Source organism: Durio zibethinus, chromosome 17 (assembly GCF_047325235.1).
Source record: "Durio zibethinus cultivar Kanyao isolate XHJ-2024 chromosome 17, ASM4732523v1, whole genome shotgun sequence".
In the NCBI taxonomy this organism is placed as follows: Eukaryota; Viridiplantae; Streptophyta; class Magnoliopsida; order Malvales; family Malvaceae; genus Durio; species Durio zibethinus.
Genome location: NC_143178.1, coordinates 10,807,657 through 10,834,293, shown reverse-complemented (window position 1 = coordinate 10,834,293; position 26,637 = coordinate 10,807,657). Strand labels below are relative to the sequence as shown.

The 26,637-nt window shown below is 29.7% G+C and overlaps 1 protein-coding gene across 1 annotated transcript; it reads left to right on the top strand.

Moving 5' to 3' along the window:
* The first annotated feature begins 22,183 nt into the window (after nt 1-22,183).
* On the top strand, nt 22,184-26,025 carry LOC111281831 (aluminum-activated malate transporter 9-like). The gene is made up of 6 exons (XM_022869555.2): nt 22,184-22,843; nt 23,245-23,382; nt 23,493-23,762; nt 23,854-23,990; nt 24,088-24,234; nt 24,989-26,025. The coding sequence occupies exons 1-6, from the start codon at nt 22,471-22,473 to the stop codon at nt 25,679-25,681; spliced, it is 1,758 nt and encodes a 585-aa protein (XP_022725290.2). The 5' UTR covers nt 22,184-22,470; the 3' UTR covers nt 25,682-26,025.
* The last annotated feature ends 612 nt before the right edge of the window (nt 26,026-26,637 follow it).

Sequence of the window (26,637 nt, the reverse complement as noted above, 5' to 3'; positions counted from 1 at the left end):
TCATAAATTTATGATTACTAAGAATTTCATCTTTAAGATTTATTTTTTATTTTTTTAAGTTTTATTTCTAATATATTTAAATTTTTTAGTATTTTGAAAATACATAGAAATAATTTTCGCCTAGAGATTTACGAGGAAATCAACCATTCTTGATTTCTTAGAGTTTTATTGGGTTCACCCTAAAATTTGACATTCCTATTTGCATTTTATTTATTTTTAAGAATTACATTATTTTTTATTTTAAAAATAAATGTAAACTATCATTTTTTAAAATTTTCATTTAAAATTTTCATCATTATAGAGAATTTAAAAGAAAACTTTTACCTTAGGAATTTCTAAAAATCAATTATTCTTGATTTTTAGATTTTCAATCATTTATTATAATTTAAAAAACTTTATTTGAATTTTTTATTTGATAGTATATACTTTATCCATACCTAATAATAAAAATACTATCCTAAAACTATCCATGAAATAAAGTGACTAAATATCAAAAAAAGAAAAATAAGTGACTAAATAAGAAATAAAAGAATCATAAAATAAGTAAGAAAAAACAAATAAGTACCAAAGTGGGAATTGGAGTCTATGAGCACGTGGGCCTTTGGAATAAAATAAGGCACCATGGTTCTTCATTGCTATTTTTATCTTTTTTCACTTTTTCATCGAAGCAAACTAAGACCGGTTGCTTCTTTACTAGCCACGTGCACCGTTGAGCTTGACACTGGCAACGAATTCTTCTCATTTCTTTCTCTTGTGTTTATTCTTTCCTTGCCTTGTTGACCAAAGCTATTAAAGAAAATCAAGATCGAAAACCTTTCAAAGCCCATGCTGCCATTGTTTCTATGGATCCTGGCATTTTTTGGGTGTTGGAACTCGTTGCCCTTTTCATCAATTCTATTTTTTCATAAAACTACGCCTCTCTCTTCCGTATTGCATTGCGTGCTTGAATGTTTTGTATGTTCATGAAATTGTTATTGCTCTTGTGTTGGGTTTCTGTGCTTCTATTTGGTAGGTTCGGGTATAGGATTTGTGTTATGGTGGTCTTTTTGGGGTATGGATGATGATGGTACTGATGGTCTTGTTTGGTAGTAGCGATAATGTAGGTTGTCGAGTATGGTGCAGAAATGGTGTATTTTAGCGGTTGTGTATTTATGTGTGAGTTGTGTTTTTGTAAGCTTTGTGGGTTTTCTTTGAGTTTTGGTTTTGGGTGTGATCGGTTATGAGGTTGAATTGATGGTAAGGCTAGTGAATAAAAGTTTGGGTGGCAGTGGGTGGTTGTTCTATTGTGAAAGGTCTAGGCTATTGACCGTGTGGTGATAATGACGATGGGCAATTGTGGAGTTTGGTCGGTAGAATAGGAGGCAGAGAAGTATTTGTGGTGGCCCTATGGCAATGATGGACCAGTGCTTTGTGAAAATGAGGTATTGGTGAAGGCAGTGATATTTCTTTGGTTTGTGATGCTGAAGATGGTGATTGAGAAATGTTCCCTTTTTTCTTCAGTTCATGGGTTTATATAGGGTCAACAGCCTCTTAGAGATAAGAGTTTAATATCAAATTGAACTGCCAAAGTTATGCATTATCACCAAAATATTATCTTTAATTCTCAAAATTATTAAAAACTTAGCCAAGCCTTTATCTTTTTTAATATTTTTATTATTGGTTTTATCCTTTTATTTTTAAATAATTAGATAATTGAAGATAAGAAAACAAGATAAATAGAATTAAACTAAATAAATAATGTTTTTTGAGAACCATTAAAATCTTCGTATTCTAAATGGTACGATCTAAATGCACATTGTAATTATTATTGTGGAAATACAAGCCATTTTACGGAGAACTGCACTGCTTTAAAATGCAAGGTGCAAGAGTCTTTTTTCTTTCTTTTCATTTATCATTTTCATTTTATCCCATCTTGTTGGCTTATATCCCAAGCCAATTTGTCTTTCTTATCATATATTGCTGGTGGCTCCATGATTCCTTGCAGATTCTTCCCTAGTTTGGTTCCAGGTTGCCATCCTATTCTAGTAAGTTGCTTGACAACTATTTAAGTAGTAGTGGATAGGAGCGGTGAATACAATTTAGATTCTTTAGTTACATATGTGGCATTGGCAATCTTAAAATATCTCTAAGAGCATTCCAAAGCTTCGTCTGCAACTTTCACATAAGGGTATTCACCAATAAATATAACCAAAAAGATAAATAACAATAAAGATAAAATAAACATGACAAATAAAAAATACAAATAAATAGAAAAATCCAAAATTTGATAATTGTAATTGGGTTTGAAGCAAGTTCGAGCCCAATTGGTTTAGGCACTAGACTAAATAGGTTATCTACAAGCGCCATCAAGTTGAGGAAAGGTTTTGCCCTTTTCTTCATCTTTGGGAGGTTGTACAAAGCAGGACATATTAAAACCACTTGCAATGACGCTAAACACGTCTGCAAAATAAAATCGATGTAAGATTTAGTAACAAAATTAACAAAGCAAACTCAGTATGAAAAGTTAGTAAGCACCTATCCTAGTACTTGGCCTCTTTAATTACATTAGGAGAGGTTAGCTTATAAGGATCAATTATTAACTTCCCTTTTTGAGAAAGTTGTTTATTATATCTTGAGCACTAAGCTCATTTATAGTTAAGGGGCTAGTCTTGGCTTCTTAAAAAATGCTTAAGCTATTATTAATTTGCCAAACCCTCTTAACCTTTTCTATACAAAGGAAGAAGACCTTCTAGGTCTTTATTGAGCTTGGGTAGTTGGCAAAAATCCTTTTCGAGGGCCTTGCTATTAGATAAAATTAACTCTTATCATGGGAATACTTCTTCACCACAAAAAATTTCTTGAAGAGGGGGACAAAAGGGAAAAGACCTAATTCTTTCCAAAGAATAATGAATCTTACTATACACTCAAAAAATTTTGGAGTGAACTGAGTGATAGTTAAATTATAAGATAAAAGAAGCTTTACAATAAAAAATACAAAGAAAATTTAAGGTTGGCCACTATAGAGTCCTAATATATCCAAATTTTCTTGAACTCTAAAACGATAGTGATCCTATCATTGGAGGTCTACATCATAATACTGTATTCCTCTTTAGAAAAATCAAATTTGATTTTCATTATGAAGACATGATAAACAAAGACAAGTTAGAGTAGTCATTGAAATTGGCCTTACCCTTTAAGCTCTTTATCACCTTTTTAGGGGGTTATAGTTAGAGGACAGAGGGTATAAAAAGAGGCAACATCTTCATCATCATCGTCTTCAATAGCCTTTTCCTTTACTTCACCTTCACCCTCTTTTTTGGCTTAGTTGGAGCCTTAGCCTATTTAGAGTCCTAAGCATGCTCAATCTTAGAAACCTTATCACCAAACTATTTGATTTGTAATAAATGAGTAGGCCCTTAAGCCTAAATAAGGGCTGGGACATTCACTATGTTAGAGGAAGAAAAAGTTGAAGAGAAGTTAAAAGACTCATTAAACTTAAAGGTAGAGCTAGAGCTAAACTTTGAGCTTGAATTATTGGTAAGTTGGGAAAAAGAATAAAGGTAAGAAGGGTGTGAATTATTTGGAGAGGGACCAGAAGAAGTACAAAAAAAGACAAAAGAGTCGAATTGACCATGGCTACTGAGATTAGAGGGTTTTGGAGGTTAGAATCAATTGTAGCAAGAAGCTTGTCTATCCCATGATAAACCATTTCCCTTTGCTCGGGCATTATCCTTCACTTGTTTTTGGCTTTCAATAGACATCAAATTTAACTAGTAGGTAACTCGACGTTAGTCCTTTCTTACAATGACATAAAGGATTTCAACATCTAAAAGGAAAACTTATTGGCTGAGCTGACCTTTCCTTATTTTACCCTGAAATTGTTAGACATGCTAAAATCAAAAGACATAATTAAAGGGAAAAAAAACTTGCTAAAGAGTTTGAGAAGAGGAAGGTTAGATGAAAGTAGGCTAGAAGATTTTAAAGTTGGTTAAAATTGGTCAGCTTGAGAGTTTGGATGTTTGGGTAGTAAGAAAATTAGACCCTAGAGGGCCTCTTATTTAGCCAAGTCCCAAATCAGATAAATGCTATAGATTAAACCTTAATTCAAAAGGTTGCCAAATTTTCTTTTTCCTTGATAAATGCAGATTTGAATGAATTTGCATAAGAGGCATCTCAGTTCATCCATTAATACACTATACAGAACTCATAATGTAAAACATGCTAGTACCACCTTGTCGTACATGTTGTATCATGTTGGACTTTATGCAATCCACTACAAAAGATTCATAAGTACCGCATTGGCTACAAACATAACAAGACATTAGGTATGTTATATATAGGAGGAGCGTGATACTGGTCACCTTATACTAGCACACATCGACCATATCACCTCAAACCCAAATAATGCTACATCCTTATTCATGTCAGTTTTTTTCGTTTACCACCTTGGTAGATTGAGGTTACAGTAATCATCAAACAAAAGCTCCAAAGAAAATCCACACTCAATTAATAGCTTGATCCAAATAATGATAGATCAATTAACCTTATCTTTATCAATGACACCTTAGATTGCTTGGTGGGGGACAAAATGTTAGGGATATTTTAGTGTCCAAAATGCAAAATGGACTTTTTTTCCATTAGTATAAGTTAACTAAGAAAATGGGGTATTTTGGTCATTTTGGCCGAGTTGAGTGTCAGGCCGACTTGAATTCTCAATGTTCATGTCAGTTCAGCCATCTTAATGACCTACAAACTAGTGCCTTGGGATGCTGACTTGTTGTGCCTTTAATGGATAATAGACTGTTAACTTAACTCGGGCCTACAAGGTCAACTCTAGTTTTCTACAATTGATCTTAGGTAGCCTAGGTCTAAACTCCCTATCACATAGATATAAATAGCATCATCCAGATATTTTAAACCCATTTTGAATTCTAAAAGCCTTAAGCTTTTATTTCATTCTTTTCTTCTTCTTACTCTTAGATTGATTTCTAACTTGAACGTTAGATATAAACGCTAAAACCATCATTCAGCCTTTGCTGTTAACCATTTTTTTTTCTTGTGTTTTTAGTCTCAAACAACTCAACATAAACACTAACCTCACAATTTTTGGGTTCTTTCAGATAATTATTAGCCAACTTGCACAATTGTGGACACTCATTTGCATTTGCAAATCCTAGTTACCTAGTTCGATAGAAAAAATTAAATTTATCTAATATCTCATTTAGCAAACAATTATATCAAAATATAAAATTTGAAAGTTCTCAAGAACTTATAAATTAATATATTTAAATTATTTCATGTAATTATACAATCATATTTATATGTTATATTACAAGGTACAAAAATACCATATAAAATATGCTTATGTAAACACAATAGACAATCTATCTTAACGGTATATAAGAAAATTCTAATATATGATTTAACTATTACATAAATCAAATTTAACTATCAAATCCAATAATTAAATATTTTTTTAGAAAAATGATAATGCCTAAATTTATAATATCAAAAGAAAAATTATATGTATATATATATATATAAAGAAGTATTACTTTTTACTTATATACATACATACATATATATATATATCGATATAGATATATCAATCCAACAATTATCTTAAGGTGTTAAACCTATAAATGGTATGAGTTATATTAATTTTTATTTCAATTTGTAACTTTTTTTTTTCAAAGAGTATATACATTACTTATTTTTATGATTTTTTTAATAATTTTTAAAATTTCGTTTTATCTTTTGACACATACCTTTAATCTTTTTTAATACCTATGTAAAAATATGTGTTTTTAACAAAAAATTCTCTCTTAAGAAGTACACCAATTTATGTAATAACTAATAAATTTCTTTATTTTCCTTTAATAAAAAATAATCATATGCTAAAATACTTAAAACAATTATTTTATTAACTATTTGAGTAATAAACTTATTAATATATTCAATCATTTAAAATAAATGTTCATTATTAAATCGATTAGAACTGTTAATTGCAACCCTTACTAAAATATATATTGAAAAATGTTGTTAGATAATTTACTACAAAACCATGAATAATACTTGAATAATGAATAATTTATTAATAAAAAATATATATTTATTTCATTTATTACTTAATGCATAAAATAATTTTTTATTAAGTAATACATAATCATATCGAGGATTCCCAAACTCAAAGTTAAAATATATTTTTTAATAAATTCATAATTTTATGTTTTTAATTATATAAAAATTGATATAACAAAGTAACAATATAAAAATAAAATTACCACTCTTGCACGAAATTAAAGCTGATTCAAAATAATTTCTTCTACTTGTTAATATTAAAAATTACAACTACCTCATTCCAAATTACTGTCCATTTTATTATTTTGGGATATTTCAAAATAATGTGAAGCCAGCTAAAACGAAACACTTTTTCCATTTTCAATGGTGTCTTTCGTTGAAAAACTAATTTTGGGTGGCTCTTCCTAATTCTTACAAGTTTTAATTGGCGTTTGATGGGGGAAAAGTAAGTTTTTTTTTTTTAATTTATTTCACAGAATATATTTTTTGAAATTTTTTAAAATTCTCATAATGTCAAAAAAGAGGAAATAGTAAAATCAAAAACTTTCTTTTTTTAAATTTTTTTTAGATTTTGGAGGAAAAATAAAAATTTTATCTCATTAACCTCATTTAATTTTATTTTTAGATGATATTATCTTTCTAATCTCCTAAAATTACAAAATAAATATAATTTTTGTTATTTATTTTATTTTATAAAAATTAAAATAATACCAAGATATAATAAAATAAAGCTATTTTTAAATCTAAAAAAAAAATCAAGAAAAAGATTACGTTTCTTAAAAACGCCTTTTTTCTGTGAGTAATCTTCAAAAGAAAGAAATCTAAGGAAAGATTAAATTTTTTTACGATAAAAACATAGTCATTTATCCTATTATTAAAAAAAAATTCCAAAAAAAGATTACATTATTAAGATAAAAAACATAGTCGTTTCTCTATAATTAATCCTAAAAAATAAATATAAGAAAAAGATTATATATTTATCTTAAAAATGTAATTTTTTACTCTATTATTTTAAAAAATCTAAAAATAAAATTATATTTTTAAGATAAAAACATAATTTTTTCCCTTGGAAATTAAAACTTCTTCTTTGTCTCACGTAAAAGAAGAAACTTTCAATATTAAAAAGGAAACCAGCTCTTATGATACAATCCCGCACAATACATAGAAGTTATTAAGTTTGGGCACCGAAACCAAGGATGTATCATGTTTTAATATAATGAAGCTTATTGACCAGTACGATTGGTATCAAAATAAAATTAACAACATTGGACTAAAGTTTCAAGATACAACCCCATTTGTCTTCTCTCACCGCACGCAACCCTCATCTTCAACCCCTTTAATTTCAAAAGAATCTCCGAGGCCGTAGAGTGGTTCATGACGCTTGTGGAAAGGTAGGGTTTCGATTAAATTACAAATGAATGAAGAAGAAACATGGGAGCCATGAAGATAAGGGTGGTTTGAGGATGTATATTTGTGGTTTTACAAGGTGGGGTTGGCAATGAATCTTCATTGTTCTATATCTTTACAGACCAAAAAAACCAAGACAAAAGATTTGATATATATAATAAATAATTTTATTAATTTTTAAGATAAAAAAACTCAAAGAAAAGACTTTTTTTTAAAAAAAATAAAAAATGTAGTTTTCTTTCCTATGATTAAAAATTTAAGAAATATTACGCTTTAAAAATAAAAAATGAATTCTATTTGATATATAAATAATAATTTTTAATTTTTATTAATTTCATAAAATATTAAATAAACTATTTACATATAAATAAATAATTTAAATATAACTGTCATTCATGTATTATTAATGTGATATCATATAATAATATAACTAAAGATAATATAATAAAAAACATTATTAAATAATTTTACATTTCTTTAATCAAACACGACTGGAATACACACATGAATTTAATTTTACTTAAAATCTATCAAATAAAGTGATTTAGATGAGAAACACTTTCCCTCCGGTAATGTTAGATTACCCGAAATCTAGCAATTAAAGTGATTTAGGATAATAATTGTAAAGCAAATATCAAATACCTAATTTCTAAACTTTGTGACATTAGAAAAGTGAACATTTGATTCGAAACAAAAGGAGCACCGTTCTTTATTAATATTATAATTTTTTTATAATAATAGATTTAAGTGAAGTTTATCATATATCATAATTTACTTTTTTTTTTTACGAAAAAAATTCAGGAGTAAATAAGATGTTTAATCTTTCAGATTATGACAAGATATGTCATACATGACAGCTTAAAATAAATGTTTGTAGGTCATGTATTCGAAATAACTTCAATAAACGATTATTGGCAGGGCTCAAACCCAATAATTAACTATTAAAATATTTTATTATTAATTAATTTTGTTGAATTTTGTGCTGTTATACTATCAATGTCATTAACTTTTCAATAAAAATAATAGAATTAAAATATTTCACAAGTTATTTCGATAATGCAAGTAGCAAATATGCCATTTCACTTTCATTTAATTTTGAATAAAAATTAATGAAACAGAAATATTTCATGAATACAAATAGAAAATTTTCATAAATTTTATAATTTTATGCCAAGAAAGACTATAAAATTAAAAGTATAATGATAAAATTTAATGAAAATTTTCTCAATTCTTTAATGTGGTTGCTAGAGAGTTTTTAAGAGGACATAAAGATCTTAATTTTCAACTAAGACTACCTTCCCCTTTTATGTACCAAAAAAAATTTAATGAAATTAAATATTTTAGCAAAATTTATTATTTTTTTGGATAAATTTGTAATTTCATTCATCTAAGTTAGTAGCGATATGCTACAGAAAAAAATAATTCACAACTTTACAAGTAATCAAAGAATAAAATTTTACTATCAATGTATTCAAGATAGTAACCTATTCTGGCATAATAATATTAAGGCTCCATGCATCGTAAAGGTATTTATTAATAACATTCTCAGCAATCCAATTAAGCCCATGCAACCTAGTCCTAACAGCATCCTTGATTGGATCCATCACCTGTGCTGAAGCCTTTTCTATTTGCTTAAAAAATTGACTATTCCCTTCCTTCCATATCATATATATATATATATATATATATATTTATGCATTCCATGCTAAGCGTAGTATGATAGACATTACATGGGAATAGGTCTTTAATGACTTTTTTTTTAAAATTTTTTTCACATTTAGCAGTGTTTATAAATTTTTAACGGTCTAAAAGATTCATGGTGTTTACTAAAAACACCGCTAAGAGTATCAGTTATACCTAAGTTAAAAAATATAGTGGCGTTTTAGGGAAAAATGCTGCTAACTTGGCATAAATGCTATTAAATTTAGCAAAGTTTCTAGGAAAAACGCTGCTAAATTTGGTCATTTAGCAATGTTTTCCAATATAAATGCTGTAAAATTAGAAAATTTACCTTTTTTTTTTTTTATTTCTTTCAATACTTACTACTATAATTAAAGAAAAAAAGTACTGAAATAAATAAAAACGAAAAAAATTCATAAACAAAATATTATAAATATTTAAATACATAATTTATTGTAGTATGCATGTAATCACAAAGTTTAATACAATAATATTCAAATTGTTTCAATACATTTAGTAGAAATTTAAAAAGTATGAAATTGATGACTGTTAAGACTTGGAGCATTGCCATTTGATGAAGGACTTTTTTTTACTATGAACATTAACATACTGAAGAACTTGTTGAATAAAGTAAAACAAGTTTTGACACTTAAAAATAAGCTATTTTTTATATTGAGAAATATAAATAGTTACTAAATTTAATACCTAGTTGGTGGACCACCTAGATTGGTTCTTGAAAATTGTTTTAGATAAAATTCATAAAAGTGTCAAATCGATCATATAACTATTGAAATCTTGTATGCTCCTGATCCATTCTAGCGCATTTTTCTTTAATTCTAGCAAGTTCCTCTTCTAGTCTAGCATGCTTTGCTTCTCTTTTTCATTTACTCAACATGTAGTTACATAGTTTGCAACCTTTTTTTCAATATGGAGATGTCTCGCGAAGGCTGACTTGTTGAGAATGTAAATTATTGAAAGCTATATTTATAGTAGCTAGATGGTGTTGGACCCAATCCAAGGCCTCGAGCCCGTCCACGTCTTTCTATTCTAGCAACTTTTGTGAATATTCTATTTTTCAGGTCATGCATGTTGACAGAACAATTGGATGCTATTTCAATCTCAGTGGCCATTTTCTCTTTTGCTTTCTCTTGTAAATTAATCAAATAAGGCTATCAAATTTAATAATTAATTCATAATATATTTGAAATAGTAAATTTTTATTTTCTATATAAAATGAATCCAAAAAATTATCACAATTTATTGCGTTTCGACATTTAGATAAGATTCGTCTTTTTTCGTGTTGGTTAATAGAAAAAGTTTCATATGTCCAATTTTTTTACCAAACTCAATCTCTTATATAAAAATATATATTATTGTTAAAAACATATCAACCTGTAACTTCTTCATGCATATCAAGCATGGCAATCAAGTTTAAATATTTGAACAATTTTAATTTTATGTATTTGAGCTATCTAAACTGTTAAAACATAATAATAACCGTAAATTTACATTTTTGCCTTTGATGACACAAAAAGATTTAGACAAGTTTAATATCATGTATTAAAGCTATTTAAACTTTTAAAATAAAAATATAACTACAAAATTACATTTTTTGCCCTTTAACGGCATAAAAAATAGTAACAAACATAAACGGTAACTTTTTCATACATATTAAGTGTGGAAACCAAATTCAATCATTTGAATAAGTTTAATATCGTGTATTTAAGCTATATAAACTGTTAAAATAGAAATATAATTGTAAAATTATATATTTGCCCTTAAACGGCCCAAAAATGTCTTAAACAGATATAAACTACAACTTATTCATGCATATCAAGCGTGGAAACCAAGTTTAATAATTCAGACAAGTTTAATATCATGTATTTAAACTATCTAAACTATTAAAGAAAACAATAATTTCAAATTTGTATTTTTACCTTTTAATGGTACAAAAATCTTAAACAAATATAAATCGCAACTTATTCATGCATATCAAGTGTGGCAACCAAGTTCAAACTTTCAAACAAGTGTAATATTATGTATTGAAGCTATCTAAATCATTAAAACAAAAATATAATTGCAAAATTACAGTTTTGCCTTTTTAATGGCATAATAAAGTCTTAAATAGTGAGAAAACAAAGAACTTTCTTTACAAGAAAACCAAGGAACGCATAAGATTTTTTATTTTGAATTTTAAAGTAAATGCATGAAAGTTGCTAGTAACAAGCTAAAATAGGGAGAAAATAAAGAAACTTTTATAATACATAAAATTTATAACTTGATTATATTAGCTTTGTAGATAAGATGGTGATCCAAGAAGGGGGTGAATTGGATTTCTTCAAATTTTTCTCAAACAATGATTTCAAAGTAATTGAATGGAAACTTAAAAACAGTAGCAAAATATGATGCAAATAACAATAAATTGATAATCTTAAACCAAATGCAAGGTAGAGAGTTAGGGATAGAGAAATTAAACATAAAGATTTATAGAGGTTCAATCTTTCTTCACAAGGCACCTACGTTTTCTTTTTTTGATTGTCCACTCCAACGCTTCAATTCACTACTTTTGAATTGAAATTACAGTCCTATCTTTTTCTCTCTAAGGCTTAAGATAGAAACGTTACACATTCTATTTTCTAGGCTAAGTAGCAACCTTTTAATTCCATAAATTCAAAAGGATACCTCACCTTTTGATTACAAAATCACTTAATAAAAATGCAAACTAAAAACACCTCTCAAAGACTAAGTGTTTGGGTAATGATACAAAGAAATTTGATGAGTGAACAACAAGAATGATTTGGATACAAAAAATATAAAGATATAGACTTTAAAGCTCTAAAACTCTTAATTTTTTTAAGAGAATGAATATATGGCTTGTTTGATCTTACTTTATTGATTCATTAACATTTTTGGTGTATTGGAATGGCCAATATATAAAAAAATTGAAGAGCTAGCCATTGAGGATGCTTGGGAGAAGAAAATAGCCATTGAAAGTGTGAGAAACTAGCCATTGAGTTGTTCCAAGGCATACCCGATCGATACCTTCCATGAAAGGATTGATTGGTTCATGTTTTGGAACTAATTACACTTTTGAAAATGCCTACCTGATCGATCCCTTAAGTGAGGGGATCAATTGGTTCAAGGTGGTAATCGATCCCTTCAATAGGGTGATTGATCCCTTCTTCAACCAGAAGCACCAACCTACATTCTATAAGAAAAATCAATCAATCCCTTCCCTGAGGGGATTGATCATCTAGGTAAATGTCTCCTATTTTGCACTCTACTTACTAATTTGATCATATCTTGAGTTACACAAATCCAAATAAAAAATCGTTTGAAGATTTAGAAACTAAACTTAAGGGCTTTCTATCCATATAAAATTCATCACCTAATTCATTATGTACAAATTATAGTGAATTGTTAAAACTACCAATTGTATAGTTTTTAAACACTTGCAAATTGTCTAGTAAAAATTCAAAATCTTTTCTTAGAAAATTTGGATTTTGATTTTGTTTAATGCATTAGAAAGTAGACTCAAAGAGCTTTCCAACCGTATAAAATTCAAATATTAAAGCTTTATGAATTAACATAGAAAAATAAAACAATTTCAATGTTGAAAAACTTTGTTCTTGTAAAACAACTTTCTTAAGTTAATCTATTTCTCAAAACCAATATAATCAAAATTATATTAAGTCCAAAATGAGTAAGTTCACCTTAAAAACAAAAATTGGACTTTCATTTAATCTTAAATAAAGAATGTTTAAAGATACTTTTGATTTGAGAAATAAGAAAGCATAAAGAAAGTTTTGTCTAAACTTTTAAAATCATATTATTTATTTAGTAACAAAATATAAAACTTAAGAACATGTACTAAATAAATCTTTTTCGAAATCTTGATCAAAGCTTATTTAGCTTAATGTTTTATCATTTCAAAATAAGGATCATTTAAGACTAATAGATTATATATTTCATTACAAAAAATTATTTATTATATGTAAATATAGTCATTAGAGCATCAATTTCAAGAGCAAATTTAGGAAATTATATTATTTTATATCTTCTAAACATCCAGCATAGTTGCAAAGTAGTATATTTATTACTTCCATCACATTTTTTTAGGTTCTAATAATAAACTAAATACTAAGAGAAAGGTAAAAAAAAAACTTTCCTTATGCCTCATGAATTCAACAATTACCTATGATAATGTCAATAACAATAGACATTACACTCCATTAAGTGATTTAAACTAAGTCCATCCAATAACAACAAAGGGGGTCACTCAACCTACCAAGCAAGAAGCAAAAATAGAGGGTAAGTTCATTGTAGACAAACACCTAGTGAACCATACATCACACTCAATGAAAGGGGCATGCTTTGTGTAAGTTCAAAAAATGGGCCTTGTTTTGCTTTAACAAAAGTAAAGATCATTACAACATCTAAATTTGCCTCACTAAGCACCTAAGTAGCTCGTGAATCATGGGTCTAACTTTGGTGCTTTTTATATTTCTTATAAAGTATTAAAAACTTCTTTTTCCCTAAAGTTTATCTAAATAATTACTAATAGAACAAGACTATGAAACCAAATGAGAGCTACAAAAAGAAAAAATTGGGTAGTTTTCAATTAGAACTGGTATAAATGGAGACCAAGAAAACAAAACCTAATAAAAAGTGAACTACCTTAAAAAATGTTCATCTTACATTACTAAGAGAATATCTTGTAATTCAACAAATGTGAACTTCAGAGCTTAAAAATATGGTGGTTAATTTATATAGGTTCATGTGTTACCCAATAGAAGTAGGAAATACCTAGAAAGACAAGCCTATGCTGATTAATGGACCATAAAGTATTGATAAAAGTAGAAATTGCCAATGCAGTGACTTGTTAAAATAGAAAAGTAACAGAAGGAATGAAGAGCGGAAGGATAGAAAAGAAAGAGGTAGAAAAGAAGGAAGTTGGCTAGTTGCACGAAAAATGAAGAAGAAATTGACAAATTGAAAATTTTAGAAAAGATGAAACATGGATTTCATGAAAGAGAAAAGAAAACCTTAAATATGGGGAAAATTGGTGGCATTTATAATAAGAAATGCCACTAAATCATGTAACATTGTGGCTTTTCTTTAACAAACCTTGTAACTTTCATAGTCTTAGTGACTTTTGTGTTTATAAATGCCATTAAAATTTTCCAATTAAAGGCGTTTTTTACATAAAAAGTCACTAAACAACAAAAACAGTGCATTTTGATTTTGAAAAAAATTTTACAAAATTATTTTTTCAAAATAATAAATTTTGATAATCATTTTACAGCATTTTACTATATAAACACCATTAAATTTTTATATATTAGTGGTGTTTACTACTATAAAACGCCACTAAATTTTTCATTATAGTGGCATTTTATACTCCAAACACCCTTGTATGTTTATTTTGTGGTGTTTAGACAAAACAATATCGTTAAATTTGTAAAAACATAATAATTAGCGGCATTTGTTAGTAAATACTACAAAAAAAATACCACCAAATCTCCATTTTCCTGTAGTGAAAAATAAACGCTCTCTCTTTTAGCTTATTTTCTACCCAATTTAACTCTGTAGCCTAAGTCCCTAGTCCCATACTAATGCTATATGGTTGAAGAACCTTCTACCAAACTTCTTTTGCAAAGTCACATTCAAAGATAACATGATCCTTGGACTTTTCTACACATTGACATAGACAGTATATGCCTTCAACCTTCATTCCCTAAACTCTCAACATATTTGTAATGGGGAGTCTGTTAAATATGACCATTCAAGCTATCAATGTGTGATTTAGAATATGCTATTTGAACCATATAAGTTAGTGCCACCTTACCTTTTCTTGGTTTAGCCTAACTTCCTCCCACGTAAGTCCAGTAGAATAAGAATTCCTTGGACATGGCCAAATCTCAACTCTATTCTCTTGTTTGACAAACTTTGCATCATCTATCTAATTTGAAGAAATTTTTTCCAATTTTAGCTATTGTTTGGCTTTGTTGATACCTGCCATATACTTCTCTCCTTCAACACATATTTTTTAAGCCATGTAATTCATAATGAATGAGCTTTGGTGATGATAGACTAGATATTCTTTAAAATGCAAGCTTAATTCCAAGATATCAAATCTTGATTCTTAGCCTTGCTTTAGACTTTGGGAAGCATATAGATTTCCAACTGATTCTAGCACCCTTAGTCAAGCCTTCTTTTCCTTTCTACAAGAATCATGAACATAACTGAATAATCTTTTTGATCACATGCTTAAGAAGAATGAAATGCTTACACCAGTAATCTTTCATAATGAATAATACAAACTAGATAAGCTATAATCTACCAGCATAAGGTAAATGCCTAGCGATCTAGTTCTTAATCCTTATAGTAATCTTGTCAATGAGTGGCTCGAAAACCTCTCAATAAGTCTTTTGGTTATAAGTGGTACCCTTTAATATTTTACTAAAAGTAAGCCAATCTTGAATCCAATTACCTATTGAATTATTAGGATCTTTTTTCTATTCATTCTAAAGTGACAGAGCTTACTTTTAGAATAGGTAAGTTGAAGTCCTGATATGGAGTAGAAATCCTCTAATACTCTCTTAATCTTGAGAATAAAGTCCAAATTACCTTTTATAAAGATCAAGAGGTCATCTGCAAAGCATAGGTGTATTAGCTTGATCTTCTTACACTTTGGATGATAGTTAAAGACTTTAAGCATGGTCGATGCATCAATGAGCCTTGAGAGGACATTCATTGCCAAATCAAACAAATAAGGTGAAAATGGGTCTCCTTGCCTTACTCCTATCCTCGAGCTCCTTGAAAATATCTAACTTGTCCACTATTAAATGATAAAAAGTACCATGGCATAATTATACACCTTTTGATCTAGCCTATGAACTATGGTTAAAGTTTGATGGCATGCAAAACTACCTGAATAAATCTCCATTCCAAGGAATCAAAGGTTTTTGGAAAATCTATGTTGATAGCACATCTTGGGGACAAATAAGCCATTAAGATATTATTTGTAATTCTTCTCCTTTCTATAAAAACACTTTGGCTATTACTGATTATCCTAGGTAGATGTCTTTTAAGCCTATTTGCCAAAATCCTAGTAATGTATTTATATATTATTGACTAACAAAAGCTAGACCAATAGTTCTTAATGCTGTTGGGATTCAAATATTTAGGCACTAATGCAATAATTGTTGAATTGAATGCAAATAATAGACTACCAATGTGAAAGAAATGTATGACGACCCTATAAAAATCCTTTTCTATTATGGTCCATACCATAATGGAATATTTGATTTTAATCCTAAAAAAAATATTATTCTTGATAACTGTAAAATTTATAACTTTTCTTAAGTCACTTTAGTATTAAAATTTTTAAAATTTTTATAAATTTTATGCTTTAATGTGTTAAAATCTTGATTTTCAAGTTTGCATGAAGAAATTAGTCAACTTGGACATAAAAGACAAAATCCATGCAAAACTTGCAAAGGTGGTAAGAATGAAACCATGTATAAACTATGCACTCTATCCAAAGTTAGTGGATAACATTTGACCAAGGCACAAGAAGTCTACTAAAGCTTGTTCAGCCATGCATGCAAGAAGCCTTAATCCATGCAAAGGTGGTAACTATGGTAGACCAATATGTAGCCAAACTAAGAACCCCAATGAATGCTAGTCAAATGTTCAACCAAAGCAAGAATTGGTATGCATAAGAACTTTTTTAAATTTAAAAGAGCCTTAAGCTAAATGAAAGAATCATGAGGATTTGGTATTTAAATTTAAACTAGCTAAATCTTCCATTTGAAATTCAAATTATGTTCACTTAGTAAGACACTTAAGTATGAACGGCACAATTGGACCAAAGCAAGAGTCCTATTCGACCACTTAAGCTCTACATCATCTAAGAGCTTTCCACATTCAACTAGCCATCTTTTGAAATTCAAGATTACATTTTGAATTTAAATTTGTATACGCTTAAGTGAAATTGTCTAGGTTCATCCCTCTTAGGTCAACCCTTGTACTATAAATAGGTTATGCTATTCATTTGTAAATCATCATTTGTTCCATCTTTCACTTCATTTTCATTCTTTCTTTTTAGTTTTCAACTTTTAAGAATTCCATTGTATTTTTTTTTTGCCAGGGTGAAAAAATAACCTACATTTCTTATTTTTTCCAAGTTATTTTCAATTCAAGATCAGTTACATTTTCTTCAAAGTTTTCTTATTTACATTTCAAGCACATTTTTACTTTTGATTTTGATCTCCATTTACTTTGTTGCTATTTTACATTTTATGCAAAGGTGGTATTATTGTAGACCAATATATAGCTAAACCAATAAGCCTAATGGATGCTAGTCAAATGTTTAGCCAAAACAAGAATTGGTATTGGACTTTTTTAAATTCAAAAGAGTCTTAAGCCAAGTGAAAGAATTAAGGGGATTTGTTATTTGAATTTAAACTAGCTGAATCTTTCATTTAAAATTCAAATTATGTTGATTTGGTAAGACACCTAAGCATGAACGGCACAAATAAACCAAAATAAAAGTCCTTTTCGACCACCCAAGTTTCAAATCATCTAAGAGCTTTCCATTTTCTACCAATTATCCTTTGAAATTCAAGGTTACATTTTGAATTTAAATTTGTTTAAACTTAAGTGAAATTATCTAGGTTCATCCCCCCTAGGCCGACCCTTGTACTTTATAAATCTTTTTTTTTTTGCTAGGGTGACAAATTAGCTTACATTTCTCTAGGTTAAAATGTTTGTACAAGGTTACCTTTATATTTTTTCAAACATTTTGTTTTCCTTAGTCACTTTTATTTACATTTTTCTAGCAAAGTTACTCTTTATTTTTCTTGTTATAATGAGCCAATCCCATTGCTATCAAGTGTCCATCTTGTCTAACTTGCCATTTAGCTTTTACATTTTGTTTTACTTTCAATACGAGCTCCATCATTTTTCAATCTTTTAAATATAAAGTTAGGAAAAACCACTTTGGTACATGGTCTCCCACATAAAATATAATCCTTGAGGGAATGATAACTCTACTTCATCACTTTTTTACTTTGATGTAACCTATGCACTTGCATGCTATAAAACAGCAATCAAGTTTTTTGGTATCGTTGCTAATGATTATATCAGTGCTAAAATACCAATATCGATAACACATCTTTCAAGATTTTTATTTTCTTACTCTAATGTGCTTTGTCTCTCTTAGCTTTTATGTTTGACTTTTATTGCAGTAGGCCAAAACCTTTTAAGACTATATGGAACCATTATTTGATTATTCCTACATTCAACCATTATTTCAAAATCCAAGACCTAAGAGTTACTATTGAAAGGTATGACTTAGACCTTTTTATAGTCATAACCTCACATTTAGCCTATTTAACAAAAAAGATAGATATCCTTGAAAGGAATCATAATCCTAGTCATGTCCATTCATTTTAAGGCTTATTTGATAATTGTCATGTTTATAATGGGGCATCTTATAGTGATAAGTGTTAAGATAACCAATCATATTATTTTTCAAACACCTACACTCAAGATTAGAAAGGTTAGCCTAATTACCTATGGGAAAATAGTCAAAATCAGCCCTATAGTACAACATCCATTCAACTATTACTTATCCAATTGACCTTCCACCACCATAACACCATTCCTCTATACAATATGCTCCCTTACCCTAAGAAAAGAAACATTCCATTGAAGAGGTGTTAAACCAAATCCTTCAAGATTAGACCACTACCATGCTTCAAATCCAAGCTTGTCTTAAGAACTTTGAAGAGAAAGGTTAATTGTTAGCAAATGCCCTTAACACACACCTTTAAGAGTCCCTATTTAGCAATACTGAATCTAAGACTATATAAGAATATGATGAGTATTATAAGGAGCAACCATTAAGAAAAGGTGAAGAATAGAGTAGTGACCCTAGTGGAAATGACGGAAGGGAAAATGATATTGATTAAAAGTGTGTAGTGATCTTGAGTAGTCTAAGTAGACATAAACCTTAGAGGATGCTGGCTAGATTAAAGGACATAAATATCAAGAAGATGATAGCACTAGTCCTAATCAAAGCATTTCTAAGTCTTATAGTCCACATTTGCAAATTTTTTAGCTTTGCAAAGATCAAATGCATGATTTGAAATTGAATAAGGTAGATAACAAGGTTGATGAGGGTTGTTTAGTTAAAAATTTGCTTGAATCTTTAGAAACACCTTTAATGAAGCCTAATGAAAAAGATGAAGATATTGCATCCTTTTCACTCACCCAAATTATATCACCTATAGAGGAATCTTTCACCTTAGAGCTAAAACCTATACTCTTAATGATTGTACCTTTTTTACTGGAATTGAAACCAATACCCACCTATCTTAGTCAGCAAGTGCTATAATGAAGACATTGTTAAAGGTGAACATATATCTATTTTCATTATAATCACTAAGCATAACCATTTAGAGTTTATTATTGAAAATATGGTAAGTAGAAAGACTATTAAATGGGTCAATACTGGTGCTAAGTGTGAGGTAATTATGTAACCCTATGGGAAGAGAAAGGTCAAGCTTGACCAAAACTTGCTCTATTTAGAAGGCAACACAAGTTCTACATTTCTTTGTTAAGTTTTGCATTTTCTTATTTAGTTTTACATTTTCTTGTTGATTTTTACAATTTATTGTTATTTGTTTAATTTTATTTAGGACAAGTATACTTTGATCTTATTTTTGTTTTTGTTTTCGTTTTCTTAAGGAATAAGGATGATTTAAAGGATGCCTCAATAAAAGTACAAAATTTGGCCTCAAAAAGCAAAGATAGGGGAGTATTCCTTTTCTCAAAATTTTGAACTGCTCCATATGAAATATTACGCAAGTTCAGTGTAGGAAAGGGAACTTTTTAGTGCTAAAATCGTTTGTCAATTTTTTTTTTTAAAAGTTAATCGCAAAGTCTTTGTTTTCAAACCAAGTTAACATACCTATAATCATGATAATGCAATCTTAGTTAATTTTTAACAGGTTAACCATGAGTGATTTAGGTATAATTTTAGGACAAATATGACTGTAGTGAAAACATGAAATGATGTCTTAAGTATGCTATCTTGGAATTGTTAATTTTCATGTTATGTGCATTTTAGTCTTAATCTTTGACATGCATTAATTTTTGTGAAAAATCATGTAAATATAAAGTTGCATAAAGATTTAAGGTATAAGTATGACTTTAGAATTTGTTTACTTAACCCTTGAGATGAAATCCTAAATTGTACTTGACTCAAGAAGTGATTTAGGTCATTTTTAGACCATTTAAGCATTTTCAAGCCCACCTATGAATACAATCATCCTTAATACCTAGTTTAAGTCTTGATAATCATTTTCTTTCTTTTTTACCCATATTAATAAGTCCAACACTTTTTTAAGAATTATCCATCTTTTTCTCATAGAACCCACATTGCTTATGCATTTTAGGGACAAAATAAGAGAACAAGTCATATTAGAGTGGTAAGAAAGTGCAAAGATTAAAAAAAAAAAAAAAGCAAAAGCCAAAATGGCTATAAAAAAATCCAAATAAATATGCCTTTGCCTTATAAAGTCTCAAAAGTTCTCAAGTCTAAGTTTCAAAAATAAGCAAAAGGTTTTGAGCCTAAAAAAAATCTTTTTTCCTATCTTAATCCAAGTTTTACATTACAAGCCTATAAAGACTTATTAATCTTGAGTCAAGCATGTAAATCTACATTAATGGAGAGAAAATGAGAAAAGTAAACATATGAGATATGCTTTTTCTTTAAAGTAATATTTAATGGCATATCTTGCAAATGTGGTAACTATGGCAATCCAATATGTAGTCGAACCAAAAAGCCTAATGGATGCTAGTTACATTTTTGGCCAAAGCAAGAATTTATGTGTATAAAGACTCTTTTAAATTCAAAAGAGTCATAAGCCAAGTGAAAGAATCAAGAGGATTTGGTATTTGAATTTAAACCAACTGAATTTTTCATTTGAAATTATAATTATGTTAACTTGGCAAGACACCAAAGCATGAGCGGCACCAATGGACTAATGCAAAAGTCCCATTCGGCCACACAAGCTCCATATCATTCAAAAACTTTTCACATTTGGCCAACCATTTTTTGAAATTAAGATTATATTTTGAATTTAAATATGTTTGAGCTTAAGCAAAATTGTCTAGGTTCATCCCCTTAAGTCACCCTTGTACTATAAATAGTTTATGCTATTCACTTATAAATCATCCTTTGTTCCATCTTTCACTTCATTTTCATTCTTTCTCTTTAGTTTTCGGCTTTAAAGATCAGTTATATTTTTTTTAAAGCTTTCTTATTTACATTTCAAGCACACTTTTACCCTTGGTTTTAATCTGCATTTATTTTGTTGCTATTTTACATTTGTGTACTTGTTTTTTATACTCTTTTTACATTTAACCAACCTTTACATTTTTTCAAGCATTCTGCTTTCCTTGCTCGTTTCCATTTACATTTTTCTTGCAAAGTTACTCTTTTTTTTTTTAATTATAATCAGCCAACCCTATTGCTATTAAGTGTCTAACTTCTTTGGTTTGACATTGGACTTTTATATTTTAGTTTTACTTTCAATACAAGCTCTCTCAATTTTTAAAATTTTTTAAATATAAAATTAATAAGAACTACTTTAGTATTTGATCTTACAGTCAAAACATTCTCGAAGGAACAAAACTTTATTTCATTAATTTATTTTTGGATACGATTTGTTTACTTATAGTCTACAAAAAGCAACAATCAATTATATAAAATAAAAACATATACACTTTAAAAACTCCGTCAGATAATTGTTTTTATAAAAAAGAAAAAAATGCAAAACTCAAAAGCCAATTCCAATTAGGACCGTAGACTTATAATCTTGCCCCAAAATATATTTTGTAAAAGGCATTAGATTCCGTCAAAAATGATGATATCGGCTCCCACGTTGGACGGTTGAAACTCGAAAGATTTGTTTTTTATCAATTTGTATCAAATTTATTTTAAAGTTAATTTGAACGGCTCGATTTGCAATCTCATCGGTCTCGATGACAATGTTGGTAAAATACTCCCTTCCACGGTGCCGTTTCTCAATTCTCTACCCGCTGCCTACCTACCAATGTTTTAACCACCACCTGTTCGCTTACCTCTTTCGTAACATTCCTTCTAGTTTTTGGTGTTTTACCCTCCTTTGAATTAATACGATTGAAGTCCATAAAAAAAATTCAGTTTAAAACCAAAACAAAAAATTTGTCTCCAGATTCATATACTATTTTCTCAACTGTTTGTGAAAAAATAAGTTTTGGTTCTCAATGGCTGCCAAGCTGGGTTCTTTTAGGTACTCTCTTCTAGAGAAAAGGGAGAGAACAAAAGGGCATTCAGTGTGGGGATTCGCCAACGAAAAAGGAGAAGAGGAACAAGGACAAGGACAGGGACTGAGATGTTTTTCTTACAGATTCATAAGCGACAAAATAACTGGGTTCCTAAAGGTGGTTCAGCTTGTTGCAGGCAAGGCATGGCAGATGGGCAAATCGGATCCTAGAAAGATTATTTTCTCTGCCAAGATGGGTCTTGCCTTAATGCTTATTTCGTTGCTTATTTTCTGGAAACAGCCCATCAAGGAGCTAAGCCAACACTCTGTTTGGGCTATTCTCACTGTTGTTGTCGTCTTTGAATTCAGTATAGGTAATATGGTTGGTTTTTATTTTTGGTTTTTTCACTAATAGTTTTCTTATTATAGATTACGGTTGTTGGTTATTGAATTGTTGGTTTGCAATCACATAAATGCCCTTGTTGCTGTTGCATACGTTTGGCTGCAGTTTTTTTTAATGATTTTCTTTCCTTTTTGGGTTTGTTTAGAGGTTTTGATTCGATTGTTGCTTTTTTATTATTTGTTTTTGCTTCTTAAAAACTGAAAGCAGAATCATAATTAATTAAAAATGAACAAATAGTGGCTCTGATATGATTATTTCATATATTAAAGTAAAATCAAGTAAAAAAAATACTAGATTTTTAATTCTTCAAAAATAGTAATATTATGTAGTGTTTTATTTGTTTACAACTTTAATAGCCACCTTTTTCTGCAGGAGCAACTCTTAGCAAAGGATTTAACCGAGGGCTGGGGACACTATCAGCTGGAGGGCTTGCTCTGGGTATGGCAGAATTGTCGCAGTTGGCTGGACAATGGGAAGAAGTTGTTATTGTGATTAGCATCTTTATCATCGGTCTGGTTTTTTGGTCATCATTTTTATCTCATGTATTAGACTAGACTATTAACAATTGGTCTCTTTAGGAGTTGCTACTAGGTTTTCTCTGACATGCCATCTATTGCCAGGATTCTTTTCAACTTATGCAAAACTCTACCCAACGATGAAGCCATATGAATATGGACTCCGAGTGTTTGTGTTGACATATTGTTTTGTAACAGTCTCTGGGTATAAGACAGGGGAATTCATCCATACAGCTGTGACACGTTTTTTGCTAATAGCCCTTGGTGCCGTTGTTTGTTTAGTTGTTAACATATTCTTTTACCCCATCTGGGCTGGAGAGGATCTACACAATTTGGTGGCCAAAAATTTTATGAGTGTGGCAAATTCTTTAGAAGGTTAATATGCACGTAATGTTACGAATATATCTCATCAATTTTTGTAAGTAATGGCTCATTCTCATGCTTGTCTTCTTCTACTTTTAATCAGGATGTGTTAAAGGGTACCTTAACTGTGTTGAATATGAAAGGGTCCCTTCCAGAATACTAACTTATCAAGCTTCAGATGACCCAGTTTACAGTGGCTACAGATCAGCTGTAGAATCTACAAGTCAGGAGGAAGCTCTGGTAATTTTTGTTGCATTTTACATCTTCCACCTGGTACCTGAAATGATGGTATTCTCATCTTTGTTCCCTTTTTTCCCTTTTCTTTTCGGATGCAAAGTTGGGTTTTGCCATCTGGGAGCCACCTCATGGTCCTTACAGGTCACTGGGTTATCCATGGAAGAATTATGCCAAAGTAAGTGGAGCACTGAGGCATTGTGCATTCATGGTCATGGCCATGCATGGCTGTATACTTTCAGAGATACAGGTAGTTATTCTTTCCTATCTCTAATGTTTGCCATTGGCTGCCAATATGATTACAAATGCCTTCCATTTTCATTCTTTGTTTGTTCTAAAGCTGTATGGCGCTAGGATCCCTGAGTTATTTGTTTTACCTTTTTCATTTGGCAGAGGTTCCTCGTGAATTATTATTTGTGCTTTGAACTGACAAAAAGTTATTACTACTATTTCTTTTGATCCACAATTTTATTTTTAGCTGTGCTTTTGGAGCAACAGGTTTATTGTTCCACTAACAATATTCTAATGGGTCCTTTCGATTCTTTGTTTGTTATGACACTGATAGAATAATAGTTTTCTCTGACCTTAGGAAACTATTCTTGTGATGCAACTTCTATAATTGCTTTCTCTGATATAAACCTCTTCTTTGCCATGACACAAAATTTTGCTGAATGCGTTTGCTCTGTTCATAACTGTACTGTAGATTTATTTTAAACTATTCCTAAATATCCCTTTATCAAACTTTTAGAATATACTTCTGGGAAAAGGTTATGTAAATTCAAATTTTGAATCATAGAAATAACCTTCATGGAAGTGACTACATGCCACATTGAAATTGTTCTGCGACAGGAATCATGATTGACAAATAGAATTTACTGAATGATGATTATCCATTCTAATGCTACCCTTCATTGAAATGTGCTTGTCATTGCAAATGCCACTTTTTTCTTGGACTATCCTTAAACTTACTGTATTTTTCAAAATATACTTATTTGTATGTATAGGCTCCACCTGAACGGAGACAAGTTTTTCATCATGAAATTAAAAGGTTAGGTGCTGAAGGTGCTAGAGTGTTGCGTGAGCTTGGGAACAAAGTTAAAAAGATGGAGAAATTAGGTCCTGTTGACATACTATTTCAAGTGCATGATGCTGCAGAAGAGCTGCAAAACAAAATTGACCGAAAATCCTACCTTCTTGTCAATGCTGAGAGTTGGGAAATTGGAAATCGGCCACATAGTCTGGCAGAGCCTCAAAATTTACTGAACTTGGATAGTGAAGAACACAAAGTCCTGGGTAGTAAGTCCCTCAGTGAAGCAGTACTTTGTCTCAGAACAGTTACTATACCAAATAGTTGGGATGGTCTGAAAAATAATGTAGGTGCCAACCCCACAGTACCTCCTCGTGCACCCTTTGGAGACTTACTTAAGAAACAGATATCATGGCCCGTGCGCACTTCATTAACTACTGATGCAGTCCCGCTTTTGGAAGAGTCAAAAACATTTGAGAATGCAAGCGCATTGTCATTGGCAACATTTACTTCACTTTTGATTGAATTCATTGCAAGGCTGCAAAATGTTGTTGACTCATTTGAAGAGTTGAGTGAGAAAGCAAACTTTAAGGAACCTGATGAGCTACCAGCAGCAGCAAGAGAGCCCATTGGCCTTTGGTCCAGATTGTTTAGGTATCTGAAGTTTTAGAATTGGCATATAACATCTTAGTTAAAGATTAGAAAAGACAGAGATGGAATTACTCGGAGCCTAAATCAGGAATTACAGCTTAAGATGCAGGCCTCAACAAGCACAGGATTTTATTGAACGAAGTTCTGAAAGTTGTGGATACCGATTTATGGTGCTGGGGTGCAACAATAGTTATGCAACCATGTAGAAGTCTCTCCAGAAGATGATGTTTTATAACTTGATGATTATGAATCTAATGGAATGAGAAGTGAAAACTGCTGTCATACCAACTCTGACTTAAACCAACAGTGTACGTGGTTGTTGGGTAAATATTTTGACCTTTATATTAACTGCTTTTGTCTTCACATTTATGTTTTCATCCTTTAATGAATCTATCCTAAAATTAATCCCCCATTCCGACCTGTGGAGGACAGTTTTTTATCTTTGCTAATTGAATATAAAGTCTTCTGGCTTCTCAAAGCTGAAACAATAATGTACCTATTGGTGTGGACTGAATTGGAGAAGGAATAGGATAGAGAAGCAACAATGGACAAATAGGATGATAATTGTTTTATATTATATTTGGTTTGTATCTTAAAAATAGATAGATTTGTATTTAAAGAAGAGAATAGAACTGTAATAAATATTAATTATCCTCTTGGTATAAAATAATTTAATTCGTTTAAATTGGAGAGGATTATTTTTAATTAATGAGATTAAACTTACATGTTTTATTATATATTTAAAATTATATAAATAATTTAAATTGTAAATTATATAAATAATTTAACTTGTATAAATTTTGAGAAATGATTATTTTAATCAATAAATAAAATTATCTTAATTTTTACACATATCAAACATAAGATAAAATGATATTATTTAATTTAATCCAATTCATAATATCATATTATTCTATCTTATCATAATTTTATGTACTAAATATACCCTTAAAATATTTTTTTCTCAAAGTTTCA

Coding starts and splice junctions, on each gene's coding strand:
- LOC111281831 (XM_022869555.2), top strand. CDS start 22,471: ATGGCTGCCAAGCTGGGTTCTTTTAGGTACTCTCTTCTAGAGAAAAGG. Junction 22,844..23,244: donor CGTCTTTGAATTCAGTATAG/GTAATATGGTTG, acceptor CTTTTTCTGCAG/GAGCAACTCTTAGCAAAGGA. Junction 23,763..23,853: donor TGTGGCAAATTCTTTAGAAG/GTTAATATGCAC, acceptor ACTTTTAATCAG/GATGTGTTAAAGGGTACCTT.